Here is a 15,920-nt window from a genome sequence, read left to right on the forward strand (position 1 = left end):
ATAATATACCTCTTTCCTTTTTAGGGGGCAAAGAAGGAAAAATGTGGGAAGGAAACACAGATATATAATTATATATATATATATACTGTATATTGGCCGTGGAAAAAGACGCAAAGCCACATAAACCAGCAGATAAAGGGTTTTGTTATATAGACAGCGATACCGGGGGGGGGGGGGGGCTCTCAGGACCAGCTGTTCACCCTGAGATCTGCTATAGGGTGGGAAACAACAGACGTTAAGTCACATTGTCTAACATCTCCTCCATTTAATCCTCCAACTCGCCATAATATATTAACCCATTTTGACCTGAGATCAGATTCTATAAAAAATGTCTTCTACATCCTGACAGTTTTCTGAAAAATCTATGTTTCTGTGTCAGTCGTTCTTTCGATTTTTCAAAAATAGCAGACCTACGAGCTGGCACGCTATATGAGCTCGTAGCTTGTAGATGTCAGAACAGGCCCAGCTCCATATCCCTGTAAGACCCAGTGTTGCTTTTCGGTAACATTTTAATTTTAATTAATTACTTAATTATGAAAAATAAATAAATCTGTTCTTTTTTCACCTAAACGTCATCAGTGATGTTCATTGCAATGCCATTCCAATGCCATTGGTCGTGATATTTGCATATAAATACCCCCCACAGAGGCTGAGATTCACACAAATAAAAAATGTCTGGACAATTTTTAACGTATGACATTTGACATTTAAACCCTAATAAAATTAAGTACAATAATTGTAATATATGTTTTTTTTTTTTATCATTAGAATGTCTAGAACATGTTTTATTCATTATTGTGAAAGATATCCCCCAAATGTAAATTATTAATTTATTATATAATTATTATAAATGTGCATATATATATATATATTTTTTTTTTTTACATATTTTAAGTAGAAATACATCCTGGTCTTGGGATCTGGGGTCGCGGAAGCAAATTCAATGACGGGGCTGTTCCTTTTTTCAAGACACTTGGTAGATGATTGGATGGTACCGTCTGTCTATCACCGTGTGGGCGTGCAAACACAACCAATCATATTGACTATATTGCTTCACATCCGGTTTCGCACATATCCCGCCCTTATAGCTCACGCTGATTGGTTCGGTACGGAACGGATTTTTTGTCAGCTCAACTCCCTGAGAGATCCCAGATGAGTGCTGTGTTGGGGAACATGGTTAACCCAATACCGCCCCCATCTGGCAGTGTCAGGTTAGGTGTTACAGGGATATATATCCCATTCTGACCGGGCACCCATTTTGGTGTCAGCATCATGTTATGCTTTATCTATTGAAAAATAGCAGACCTACAAGCTCATATCGCGCCACCGAGTGGCGCGATACGAGCTTGTAGGTCTGCTATTTTTGAAAAATCGAAGAACGACTGACATTTTTTAAATCTGATCTCAGGTCAGAATGGGTTTAATCAGACCAGTGTGTGTCCAGTGGTAACCTCGTATGAATCTGATCTCAGGTCAGAATGGAATATGGAGATCTGGGGGGGTGATCATCAGGTGTGATCAATAAGGCTAATTTGGGCCCTGTCCAGAGCCCGCGGGCGGGCAGAGGCTTCGGTGCTGGTTCTGGGCACTGACTGCGCTCCCCGTGGCTCTGTGGAATGTGCGTGTCGAATTTGAAAATCGGCGGGGGGGCGAACGCTTGTCAGATTGTCGGATTTACACACGTACTGAATACGTTACAGTACGGATGTACACACAGAGACCTGGTGCATTTATAGACAGATGTATGTACGGTATAACCCCATGTTTTTGACCTGAGATCAGGTTCTGAAAATGTCTTCTACACATCCTGACAGTTTCCTGTGTCCATGTGTTTTCTGTGTTCTTCGATTTTTCAAAAATAGCAGATCTACAAGCTCGTATGAGCTTGTAGATCTGCTATTTTTCAATAGCTGAAGCGTAACATAATGCTAACACCAAAAGGGGTTCCCGCACCCAAAATGGGATAATATATTATGTATAATATAATAGTAAATTATACTTTTTTCGTATAATTTTATTTAAACTTTATCAACCAGTAAAAACACATTGGTCCTGATTCTTCAAAAACGAAATGCGCCAGAGTGTAACGGTGGCGGAAACAGATATCGTATTTATCCGTCCGATCAAGCTACGTTGAGATGACGTGTAATTCAGAGAGTGGTGTGTACCACAGGTGCGCAGGTGTATCGCAGGTGTATGTCATACTGAATGCAGCGGGTGCAAAGTGATCGGAAAAGCACCCGACAACCTCATCTGCATTGATCCACGCCCAATTTCATACCATAAAAGGCTTCAAGCATGACTCAGCAGACAGCAGTTTGTCTGAGATCACAGCCGCGGTCACTGCTATCCAAGCTTGCAACGGTGCGTGCTCCGCTGAAGCAATATAATTATAATTTATTTAATTAAGTTCGGGACCAAGGCGGGTGCTCACTCACACCTTTGCAGAGGTAAAACATATCCGATATTTAAAATATCGGATATGTCAATGCAAAAGTCGTCTTTTCAGAGAGAGCGAGAGAGAGAGAGAGACGAGAGAGGGAGGGGGGCTGCATGGGCCCTCGACACTGTTGCGCGATAAAGAACAGTAGCCCATACATTCATAAGTAAATATATTATAGGCCTGGGATCCTCTTGTCTGAAGAAATTATAATCCAGTGAGTTTATCCAGTGAGTTAAACTATTCTGTGTGTGGCATCCATGTGATCAATATCAATATACATTATTATAAATTCTGTCTGTCTGTCCGTCATGTTCACGAGTGGAGGTGAGCTGGTTTAAAACTGATATGACTGGCCGACTTTCAAACACGCTGCATTCATTAGGCTATAAATGTGGTCTTCTATTTTTTATATAGGGCTAATTAGCCCTATTCATTTTCCAATGTGAATCGGATCGGCAGCACGCTGCTGTCTGCCCCCCCCCCCCCCCCCCCACACACACACACACACACACACACACACACACACATGACACACACACACCGAAACAACGTTAGATTCGTACAGTGCATATTGCAGATAAGTGTAGGCCTATGTTCTTATTATAATAGTGATCGAGTTTGTTTTTTAACATGCAGTCCGCGAGAGCTCACAACGCGTTGCACTGCGAGTAGCCTAGAGAAGGCTGTCCAGTGAGCAGCGCAATCGCGCATGGCATGCTATAGAAATATCCTAATAAATAAATAAAAAAGGTGTCGGGGCTTGCAGGGGCAGTTTCCTTATGGGACTCTATAGGCTAACTTGCCTCTAGAATGCATGCATTTAGGCATACAAGTGCACTCGGCTTTTATATATATATATATATATATATATATATATATATATATATCGTTTTTTTATGTGCTGATCGACCAATATGTTGGGGACACATGCCTACATATTTTATCTGAGATTTGGGAACAATTTATTGATTCAGCATGAAGACTAAAGCCTTCTGAATAAATCTATACGCTAGTGTATGCTTCCGCAAATTTCTCCGCCACCTAAAGAGCTCCCGTAGCATTTAGCGGAATTTCCGACCAACCAAAGACAGCGTCAAGTTCACGGCCATTTCCATGAATTCCAAATTAATGTGGGAAATCCACGTAAATGCCTTTCCGCCAGCGTCACGGCAATATATCAGCGGAAACGCGTTAATGAATCAGGCCCATAGAGACTATATTGCGTCTCTTTTACACGTGGAAACTGGCCAAGAGGCAGAAATAGAATTACGTACACACTTCCATACTCCCATCGTCAATGTTACATTTTGGAACAAGCAAATAAAACATCCATAATACACCTCAAAGTAACTAAGAATGAAATACAACACATAAAGTATCAATGGATGGATGGATGGATGGATGGGCGGATCAATTTGTCCTGGGGTCCACGGCTTCCACTTTGAAAAAAAAAAAAGTGTCCTTCAAATATTTTCCAAAAATATTTTCCAATAGCAGACCTACAAGCTCGTATCGCGCCACCGAGTGGCGCGATACGAGCTTGTAGGTCTGCTATTTTTTTTTAAATCGAAGAACGACTGACATTTTTAGAATCTGATCTCAGGTCAGAATGGGTTCATCATGACCAGTGTGTGTCCTAGTGGAAACCTCGTATGAATCTGATCTCAGGTCAGAATGGGTATCAAATGTGCGGACAGTCACAGCGGCTCAGCCTTGACAACCCTCAAAACAGCTGTAAAATGACTCCTGGGATTTACGGTTCGAAAAAGAGAGAGAGAGCCGTATATTTATGACTCGTTTTCACACTTTTTACTCTCAGAGATATTATTCGAGACAGAAGAGATACACACCGTTGATTATTTTCCTCACGTATATCTGGTCTTAACTGTTTCTTCAAATCCCCTTCGGCTCTAACAGGAAGCCTCCTGTACTGTACTGTACTGTACTGTACTGTACTGCCAGAAAACCTTCTCTCCCGGAGCTCTCCGTTTTGCCTTTGATGTCTCCTGTTCCGTTTGAGAATGGAAGACATCGACGGAAGACATCAAAAGAAACGGAATAATTTTTTTGGGGGGAGAACACTTTCAGAGGCACACACACGCACACACACGCACACACACACGCACACACACACACACACACACACACACACACACGCACAGACATCTGAATGGATGACAATGCAGGTATTGAATAGTAGCATATATATACATATGAATAAGACCCTTCCTATAACTCATTCGGTTTAAATTGTTCAGACACCTTAATAATTTGAAAGATTAAAGAAAACATACAGTTCATAAGCTCCTCTCCCTCTCTCTCTCCCTCTCTCTCTGTGTCTCTCTCTCTGTGTCTCTCTCTGTGTCTCTCTCTCTGCCCTCTACAAATGTGCACAGTACCTTTGGGGGTTGTATATATAGGGAGTTCCAGTTGCATCTGTCATACTAAGGCCTCTTCTTGGTATGTGGAACGGCGGGCTGGTGTGTACCTGTGTGTGTGTGTGTGTGTGTGTGTGTGTGTGTGTGTGTGTGTGCTACCTATCTAGCGCACACATAGAACATGAACCAGACCAGACGTCTTGTTTCGTGTGGCTTTTAATCGTCTGCATGACATCAGCCAGCACCGCTCTGGTTAAGCCTGAGTTAAGCCTGAGTTATACAGCACCGCTCTGGTTAAGCCTGAGTCATACGCCGTCGCGTACTGTATGTGTCATGCACTGCATAACAGATACTACAGTAAAAACTGACCCATTTTGGACTGAGGTCGATAAAAATAAAAAAAAGCCTTCTAAATCCTAACATTTTTATGAAAAACCCCATGTTTCTAATGTCAGTTGGTGCTCAACCTTTTTCATGTCAACGACCCCCAGAATTATCTCTATTGGTCCACGGACCCCCCCCCCCATCTCAAAATATGTAGTTCCAGGGACCCCCCCCCCCCCCCCCCAGAAGCAAATATTTTAGTTAAAAATATTAGCTCTGAAATATATGTGACCAGATTTGACTGAGAGACATTGCTGAGAGCACCACAGTCCGTGGTCGCTTTTAAAAAGGGACTAAAGACCTTCCTCTTTAGTAAGGCATTTATTTGCCCAGTCGGACTTTTAAGCTGCCCTGTGTGCCGTTTTAACTGTTTTATTCTTATTCTTTTTTTCCTTTACATTTTTTCTGCCTGTAGCACTTTGAGATTTGTTTCAAATGTAACGTGCGTTATAAATAAAATGTATTATTATTATTATTATCGCGCAAATGACAGCTTTTCACCAGAGGAGAAAAACTTTTTTTCAACGATTTGCGCCACATTTTAACGATTTTTCAAAAATAGCAGACCTACAAGCTCGTAGCGCGCCACTCGGTGGCGCGCTATGAGCTTGTAGATCTGCTATTTTTCAATAGCTAAATTATAACATAATGTTTAAAACACCAAAAGGGGTTCCCGTCTAAAATGTATACTAAGTAACAATCAGAAAAGTTCTCTCTCTCTCTCTCTCTCTCTCTCTCCCTTATTTTTGTCTTCTGATGATGACGCTGGTGAAGGGAAGCACTTCAAGGTCATGGTCAGCGTCAGCTTTCACCGCTGATTGGACTGCAGCTTTCATCTTTGGTCTCTAATTGGATCTCCCCTGAGGCTTTGAAGGAATGGGGGGGACCGCGCTGCTGGGGCAGAAATGGTCACTCACATGCAGACAAAATGGCGTGTGTTCATGTTTATGCCTCGAGCTATTAGCTGTTACGTGGACATAAGCAAAGCAAAGCAAAGTTATACTTTGTTTACCCAGGGTAACTGGACTAAGGAAAGGAAAGGTACTATGTTTACCCAGGGTAACTGGACTAAGGAAAGGAAAGGTACTATGTTTACCCAGGGTAACTGGACTAAGGAAAGGAAAGGTACTATGTTTACCCAGGGTAAATGGACTAAGGAAAGGAAAGGTACCATGTTTACCCAGGGTAACTGGACTAAGGAAAGGAAAGGTACTATGTTTACCCAGGGTAACTGGACTAAGGAAAGGAAAGGTACTATGTTTACCCAGGGTAACTGGACTAAGGAAAGGAAAGGTACTATGTTTACCCAGGGTAACTGGACTAAGGAAAGGAAAGGTACTATGTTTACCCAGGGTAACTGGACTAAGGAAAGGAAAGGTACTATGTTTACCCAGGGTAACTGGACTAAGGAAAGGAAAGGTACCATGTTTACCCAGGGTAACTGGACTAAGCTCAATAACTTGTTTACAGCCAGGCCCTGCTCATAGAACATTTCATGCTAGGGGTTCAATGCCTTGCTCAAGGGCACTTCAGCGGTGGTCATTTTAACGTGCCGGTCCGGGGATACGAACTACAGTATAGCGACCTGAGAACGTGTGTCTTGAGGCTTGAAGATGTTCTATATTTTTGCTACACTTCTGAAAATGTCGACATATCTTCGCCTAAAATTGACGTGCCCAAACTATAGGGATGTCAAGTTGAAAATGGTTTATGTCGGTAATCGATTAATTAATAAATGTAAGCTTTATATAGGCCGAGTTATTCGACGGTCACACATCTATGGACATCACAGATAATTTAAATAAAGGAGTGAAGATGGAGACATTAACAAATTAAATGAACAAGTTTACACACATTAGAGCCATATTTTTGGCACGCGCGCGCGCGCACGCACACACGCACACACACACACACACACGCACACACTTTTCTCACACTATAATAACATACCAGGACAGCTGTATACTTCATCCCCTGGTCCTTAAAGAGCGCCCATAGTTCTGAAGCCATGCGTTGCAGAGGGTGAGGCTGTGCATTATCCATTAGGCATGCTCCTCTGGCTTTGATGGATCAAAGGCCGCTCCGACCACCACAGCAGCAGCTTATAGCTAAAACCAGGGATATAGGAATGTGTGTGTGTGTGTGTGCGTGCGTGCGTGTGTGCGTGTGTGTGTGTGTGTGCGTGCGTGCGTGCGTGCGTGCGTGCGTGCGTGTGTGCGTGCGTGTGTGTGTGTGTGTGTGTGTGTGTGTGTGTGTGTGTGATTCTGCGTATAGTAGGGGCATGTGCTTGCATGTATTGGCGAACTATATGGATGCATATGTTATAGGGGGGAGGGAGGGAGGGAGGGAGGGGGGAGGGAGGGAAGGAGGAGGGAGGGAAGGAGGGAGGGAGGGAGGGGAGGGAGAGGGAAGGAAGGAAGGAGGGAGGGAGGCAGTGAAGGAAGGATTACCAAGTGTTGGGTCAGGGCCCTGAGGTTTGCCAGCTGGACCCACCTGGAAGGAGCGGGCGGGGGGAGGTGGGGGGGTGGGGGGGGGGGGCTAGCGGAGAGGAAGGGAGGTTCAGGATCTGAGTGAGATTGAAGTAGAGGGGGGGGGGGGTTGAAGGATGGAATGTACAGTACAGTGTACGGTACACACGTGTTATCATCAAACCTAGAGCATTAGCATTTTCGGCAATTTTCACGATTTTTCAAAAAAATAGCTATAAAGTGCAATATAAAAAAGGCCTAACCTGCAGGGACTTTAGGTTGCAAATTAGCCGTGGCTATATATATATATACACCCTATACTGTATGTGTACAACGTAACGGTTTCACGTTTTTTACAACTCGATACATTGTTCTTTTTGTATTGTTTAATGTCCTTTCGTCTATATCTGAAGCCGCCGGAGGGACCGTCTATATTTCCGCCTTTTTGGGGCGCATTTCCGCATTTGGACCACCAAATTCTGGAGGTCCCAAAATGCGGAAGTGCAACCGAGCGCTCTATGTTAAAGCCCCCCAGCTGCACGGGGGTTTCCTCGTCATGAATCCACGGGTCCGCCTCCTGCAGTCCTTCCTCTTACCACTAGGGGCCAGCGCGCTTCAACGTTGGAGTGCCTCACTGGCCCCTTTGGTGGCAGTGCAGTGTATTGGCAGGACGAGGTTTGTTTTAGAGGCCAAGCTAAGCGGCTTTGCTTGTAAAACTAAAGGAATTGGACGGATACAAATGTGATTTGAGCGTTTGAGACTGAGAGAGAGAGAGAGAGAACGGTGAAAAGTAGTGAGACATGAGAGAAAACCGAAAGGCTATATAGTGCATTAATCCACAAATCCATTGGTGTTAGTTGACATTAAAGCAGTTGTCAGTCGATTAGTAGATTTCCTTTGACTGAGTTACTTTCCCGAGCACATTTCTATAGTAAGAATGACACTAAACCCATTTTGGGGCGGGGACCCCTTTTGGTGTCGGCATCATGTTATGCTTTAGCTATTGAAAAATAGCAGATCTACAAGCTCGTAGCGCGCCACCGAGTGGCGCGCTACGAGCTTGTAGGTCTGCTATTCTTTTGAAAAATGGAAGAACGACTGACATACATAGAAACATAGCTTTATCAGAAAACCGTCAGGATGTAGAAGACATTTTTAGAATCTGATCCCAGGTCAGAATGGGTTAAAGAGGTGCTATCATTACATTATTGGATTTATTTAGTTGAGAGAGAGAGAGAGAGAGAGAGAGAGAGAGAGGGGTAGGAGGGAGGGAGGGAGGGAGGGAGGGAGGGAGGGAGGGCTGGGTGGAGTTCTGAAGCAGGAAGTCAAGTGCGTAAGTGTTGGCGCGGGGAGATGGAATCTGGTGTAGTGTGTTTGTGCTGGTCCCCCTGCCTTAGGGGCCCTCAGCACCGCTACACGACCAGAGGGCCCCCTGGATTAGGGGGCCCTCAGCCTTAGGGGGCCCTCAGCACCGCTACACGACCAGAGGGCCCCCTGGATTAGGGGGCCCTCAGCCTTAGGGGGCCCTCAGCACCGCTACACGACCAGAGGGCCCCCTGGATTAGGGGGCCCTCAGCACCGCTACACGACCAGAGGGCCCCCCTGCCTTAGGGGCCCTCAGCACCACTACACGACCAGAGGGCCCCCCTGCCTTAGGGGCCCTCAGCACCGCTACACGACCAGAGGGCCCCCTGGATTAGGGGCCCTCAGCACCGCTACACGACCAGAGGGCCCCCTGGATTAGGGGGCCCTCAGCACCGCTACACGACCAGAGGGCCCCCCTGCCTTAGGGGCCCTCAGCACCGCTACACGACCAGAGGGCCCCCCTGCCTTAGGGGCCCTCAGCACCGCTACACGACCAGAGGGCCCCCCTGCCTTAGGGGCCCTCAGCACCGCTACACGACCAGAGGGCCCCCCTGCCTTAGGGGCCCTCAGCACCGCTACACGACCAGAGGGTCCCCCTGCCTTAGGGGCCCTCAGCACCGCTACACGACCAGAGGGCCCCCCTGCCTTAGGGGCCCTCAGCACCGCTACACGACCAGAGGGCCCCCCTGCCTTAGGGGCCCTCAGCACCGCTACACGACCAGAGGGCCCCCTGGATTAGGGGGCCCTCAGCACCGCTACACGACCAGAGGGCCCCCTGGATTAGGGGGCCCTCAGCACCGCTACACGACCAGAGGGCCCCCTGGATTAGGGGGCCCTCAGCACCGCTACACGACCAGAGGGCCCCCTGGATTAGGGGGCCCTCAGCCTTAGGGGGCCCTCAGCACCGCTACACGACCAGAGGGCCCCCCTGCCTTAGGGGCCCTCAGCACCGCTACACGACCAGAGGGCCCCCCGCCTTAGGGGCCCTCAGCACCCCTACAGGGGCCCTCAGCACCCCTACAGGGCCCCCCGCCTTAGAGGGGAGAGAGGAAATAAGAGTATGAGAGACTAGATGGAGAAGAAAGAGTGAGAAAGTATAAGAGAGGGAGAGAATCCAACAGTAGCTCTTAAGCCATTCTGACCTGAGATCAGATTCTACAAAATGTCTTCTACATCCTGACGGTTCTCTGAAAAAGCCATGTTTCTGTGTCAGTCGTTCTTCGACTTTTCAAAAATAAGTTCACCAGTCGACCAGCAAATCCACTATTCGACCTTGTTGGTCAACTAGTTGACTAAAAATATATTTTAAATTTTTTTCCCGATTTTGTAGGCCTCAAGATCAGGTAGATTATTTTTAATGTACAAATATTTAATTTGACATAATAGGTATAGTTAACCCATTCTGAACGGGAACCCATTTTGGTGTTTAGAATCATGTTATGCTTTAACTATTGAAAAATAGCAGATCTACAAGCTCATATCGCGCCACCGAGTGGCGCGATACGAGCTTGTAGGTCTGCTATTTTTGAAAAATCGAAGAACGACTGACATAGAAACATAGCTTTTTCAGAAAACTGTCATTTTCAAACAGACATTTTTAGAATCCGATCTCAGGTCAGAATGGGTTAAACAACTAGGCAACTAGTCGACTAGTAAACTAGGCAACTATAGTCAACTAGTACAAATGACACAAAGTATAATTCAGGCTATAACTATAACTGCAGTACGCCGTTCCCTTTGAAGTGGCTTTGCGTCCCAGCAGTCCAGTCGTTTCCCCGGTCTCTCCCATGTCCACCGATAGTCTTATCGTGTCGTATATCCTTCACATTCTTGGGTTCTCCGAACGTTTTTTTCTTTTCTTGTCCCACGTAACAGGACATTAGACGTTATCTCCTCTCACACACACACACACACGTATGCATGTACGCATGCACGCACGCACACACACACACACACACACACACACACACACACACACACAGTACTGTACACTTCCTGCATGCTATCCTGTTTTTGGCTTGGTGTGATCCTTGCTCCAGGTCATTACATGTAACCCTAGTCGGATAAGCATGGTATACGTGTGCGTGCAAGAACGTGCGCACACACACATGCACGCACACACACACGCACACAAGCGCACACGCACGCACAGGCACGCACGCACGCACACACACACACACACACACACAAGAATGAAGGCTGATATTATTTTGTTCCCGAGGGAGTGGGAGATTTCCTCCGAGTCATGCAGGGACATTGGCTATAGTTCTGTATTAGCCTAGAGATAGCAGGCCGTCTTTTTCCCTCCAGCATCAGTCCATCTGAAACCCATGGGTTAAAGTTCTCAGTCGACTCAATCGACTCAATTCAGAACTACTAAGGATTATTTTTCAGCTATTAGTTATTTTAAACCCCATTTAGACCTGACGTCGAAATTAAAAAAGAAAAAATGAAATCCTCCAGTTTTCTGAAGTACCCGTGTTTCTATATCAGTGGTGCTGCAATATTTCATGTCAAGGACCCCAAAAGATATATGTAATATGCCGCCGCCCCCCCCATCTGAAAATATGTTTTCCCATGAAGGGACCCCTCAGAAGCAAAGATTTGAGTTAAAACGTTCCCTTCTCAAAAAAGATGTATTCCAAAATGTGCGCCACATTTTCACGATCTTTCAAAGATAGCAGAGAAAGAACTGACAGCCAATATATAGCACGCACACACACACACACACACACACACACGCACGCACGCACACACACGTGTGCTGCAGAAACAACCCCCTTGTTCAAAGAACATGTAACTTCCCTCCATGCACAATGAGATAGACGCAGGCCCTTGCCCTTTTCCTGCGACCGAACAAAGCCCCACACACACACACACACACACACACACACGCACACACACACACACACACACACACACACACACGCACACACACACGCACGCACGAAAACCCACAAAGTGATAATTTAATTATTGGTGTGCGCGTGTGTGTGCGTTTGTGCGTGCGTGTGCGCGTGTGTGTGTTATGTAAGCGTGACTGTAGCTCATGTTCATTAGTGGTGCTGTTCAGCTGCTGTTTCCCTTGTACCAGAGACTAGTTCATTGACCTACAGGCTGTGTGTGTGTGTGTGTGTGCGTGTGTGTGTGTGTGTGTGTGTGTGTAGTGTGTGTGTGTGTGTGTGTGTGTGTGTGTGTGTGTGTGCGTGTGTGTGCGTGTGTGTGTGTGTGTGCGTGTGTGTGTGTGTGTGTGTGTGTGTGTGTGTGTGTGTGTGTGTGTGTGTGTGTGTGTGCGTGTGTGTGCGTGTGCGTGCGTGTGTGTGACTCCTCAACTCACATACTGTGCTGTAGCCTATACTGATATTTGACAAACAAGCTGTCAAGCGTCTAGTACATTTTGTTTACTTCATGTCTAACCCATTCTGACCTGAGATCAGATTCATACGAGGTTTCCGCCGGACACACACTGGTCTGATCAACCCATTCTGACCTGAGATCAGATTCATACGAGGTTTCCACTGGACACACACTGGTCTGATCAACCCATTCTGACCTGAGATCAGATTCTAAAAAATGTCAGTCGCTCTTCGATTTTTCAAAAAATAGCAGACCTACAAGCTCATATCGCGCCACTCGGTGGCGCGATATGAGCTTGTAGATCTGCTATTTTTCAATAGCTAAAGCATAACATGATGCCGACACCAAAATGGGTGCCCGGTCAGAATGGGCTAAATAATACTTTTCCAGACGTGTCTTCTGTCTGAGCTCATTCATTCAGTCTCTTGTTTGCCTAATGTACAGTTTTATGGATGGGATATATATATATATAATACTGTACAAGGTTGTTTTAGGTGATATAAAGGGGGCGGGGCTACCAGCAGCAACACATTCAATTCAAACATATACTTTTTTTCCCCCAATTCAGAGACATTCAGGTTCTTGACTGCTATTGTCCATTGTTCCCTGTGTAGCACATCTTTTTTCCCCCCCAAGACTGTATATACTGTATGTACAGTATACCGTCAGCCTAATCTCTATATCCTCCTAAACCAAATAAAAGCCTCTTGTTTTGCTTTGAGGCTCCTTCAGTTTATATGCTTATAGGTTCAATTACTGTTTTTGTGGATTTCCACAGCGGTGCTTTTCATTTCCACTTGACTGTCTTAACCCCGAAATTTAAAAAAATATTTTTTTTTTAAATGTCTTCAACGTCATGTTTCTATATCAGTGGTTCTCAATATTTCATGTCAAGGACCCCCAAAAATATATGAAATTGGCCACTGACCCCCCATCTGAAAATGTGTTGTTTCAGGGACCACCTCCCCCCAGAAGCAAAGATTTGAGTTAAAAACGTTCGCTCTGAAAGAGTTTATATTCAAAGCTTTGCAGCACATGTTCATGATTTTTCAAAAAATAGCAGACCTACAAGCTCGTAGCGCGCCACTCGGTGGCGCGCTATGAGCTTGTAGATCTGCTATTTTTAAATAGCTAAAGCATGACATGATGCTGACACCAAAATGGGTTCCCGTTCAGAATGGGTTTAACGATTAGACAAGTGGACAAACTATCGCTATATCTGACTCTAAATGTCGCCATAGCTGTCTGCTCAGGTGGACGAGCGAGTGCATGACTTTTCTGTTTGCATTTTTCAGTATTTTATTGTTTAGGAAGCCCTTCCTGTTGCTCATATCCTACTTCGACAACCGACAACGCCCTCCTTCCCATTTTCCTGAATCGGAAACGACAAGAGACAAATTGAGCGGGTGTGACTGTGTGTGTGTGTGTGTGTGTGTGTGTGTGTGTGTGTGTGTGTGTGTGACTGTGTGTGTGTGTGTGTGTGTGTGTGTGTGTGTGTGTGTGTGTGTGTGTGTGTGTGTGTGTGCGCGCGCGCGTGTGTGTGTTTCTTCCCTCATGTGCCTGTTTCTTTTCTTTTCAAAACCTTTTTTTTTCTCCGTTTTGTAACAGTATGGGTGTCGGGTCACAGATTCATATAAAAAAATAAAAAATAAAAAATCAGATTTTAGTATCAGTGACCGGGGTAAACAAACCGTACTGTATGAATCACAGAGATAGCGGGCAGACCATAATGACAAGACCAATGTCATTGTGCAAAACATGCCCCTTCAGGACAAAAGAAAAACATTTTCTCCCAATTTAGTATATCTCCCCCTCATGTGCCTGTTTCTGCCTGTGTGTTCCCAGGTGACGGCGTCATGCATCCCTGCCCCCTCCAATGACACGGTAAGAGGACACAAACTATTTTCTCTTCTTCCTTTCTCTTTCCGACCGGTCAACTGCTCTGCTTTGAGCCCCAGCAGGAGGCCTCTCCAGTGGCGTGCACAGACATTTAGAGGGGCAGGTGCTCAAGTGAAAAAAAGCTATTGAAAAATAGCAGATCTACAAGCTCATAGCGCGCCACCGAGTGGCGCGCTACGAGCTTGTAGGTCTGCTATTTTATTTATTTATCGAAGAACCAGTGCACTGACATAGAAACATATAGCTTTAGATTGTGTGGGGGCCTAAATAATATAGTAGAAGTGTTTTTTATCAAGATTTGATCAATGTCACCATGGTCCACACAAAAAAAAGAAAACCTTTTTTCTTTTTTTAAGAGCAAAATTGCCAAAAGGGCAGGGGGTGCTCTAGCACCCCCTAGTGTCTATCTGTGCACGCCACTGGTCTTCTCCTGTCCAGAGAGAGAGAGAGAGAGAGAGAGAGAGAGAGAGAGGAAAAATGTTGATGTTGCTAAAGGAAGTAGTTATGTATGTTTGTCCATCAGGGAGTCTGTTTGTTGAATTAACTTTCTTTTTCCTCCCACTCCCCTTCCTCTGCCATTTTCTCCGTCCTCTCGTCGCCCTCTCCGGCCCTCTCCCCCCTTTTCCTCGACCCCCCCCCCAACATCTCTTACCCCTGCGTTCTCCCTCTCCTCCCCATTCATCCTCGCGTCCTTCTCCTCCTCCTCTCTGCTCTCCTCTGTTCCTCCCTTTTGTCCTTCCTCTCGTCCTGCGTTTCCCCATCTCTTTTCCACACCTCTCCTCCTCTGCTCTCCTCCTCCACTTCTCCATTCCTTCCCCCCAGCAGCGCAGAGGGACAACTCCATCTCGACACATCCAACACCTGGTGAGAACACTTTACCAGATGCTCTCTCTCTCTCTCTCTCTCTCTCTCTCACTCTCTCTCTCTCTCTCTCAATTCAATTCAATTCAATTCAATTCAATTCAAATTGGCACGAGAACATACGGTTTACATTGCCAAAGCAAAAGTGGAACAAGACAATCAAGATAAAACAATGTACAGTATATACAAATAAAAATCTCTCTCTCTCTCTCTCTCTCTCTCTCTCTCTCTCTCTCTCACTCTCTCTCTCTCTCTCTCTCTATCTCTCTCTATCTCTCTCTCTCTCTCTCTCTCTCTCTCTCTCTCTCTCTCTCTCTCTCTAAAGAACTGTTTGTGTTTGGGCCAATATATTCCTTCCGGGAAAAAAAGGTTGCACATAAACATGATTCATTTCATTTCTGGGCACAGCAAAAATGTCTATAGGCCTATTATTATGGCTGAAAGAACAAAACAGAGGAAACTGTGAACACAGACCCATGAGTACAGGTTGCTCAAAGGACTGGCGCTATTCATATTTAGTCTATTTCATAGTGAGCTAACTGCAATTTTGAAGTGACATATTTCATGTAGCGCAGCGTTTTAATAAAGGTGCTTTTAAAGGTCAAAGGTCGCTCCCCCCCCCCCCCCCATCATGTAATTCTCCAACCTGTCAGAGGAAGTACTGTATGTGTGTTCTTTGTTTTTAGACCAGGGACACTCACTATAGTGTATTTACAGCTGAACCAAAGTGGAAATCACTCTCTACTTTTGTGTTTGTACTAAAGG

The 15,920-nt window shown here is 45.5% G+C and overlaps 1 protein-coding gene across 1 annotated transcript in view; it reads left to right on the forward strand.

The window, feature by feature from the left end:
- Nucleotides 1-15,920, forward strand: part of LOC310861386 (tensin-2-like) — a 104,272-nt gene that overhangs the window by 47,494 nt on the left and 40,858 nt on the right. Inside the window, exons 4-5 of the mRNA XM_083768806.1 lie at nucleotides 14,241-14,279; nucleotides 15,117-15,158. Coding sequence (XP_083624932.1) covers nucleotides 14,241-14,279; nucleotides 15,117-15,158 — 81 coding nt within the window. The remainder of the gene's footprint in view (nucleotides 1-14,240; nucleotides 14,280-15,116; nucleotides 15,159-15,920) is intronic.

The sequence above is a fragment of the Protomyctophum parallelum genome, assembly GCF_964188405.1.
Source record: "Protomyctophum parallelum genome assembly, chromosome: 7".
Classification (NCBI taxonomy): Eukaryota; Metazoa; Chordata; class Actinopteri; order Myctophiformes; family Myctophidae; genus Protomyctophum; species Protomyctophum parallelum.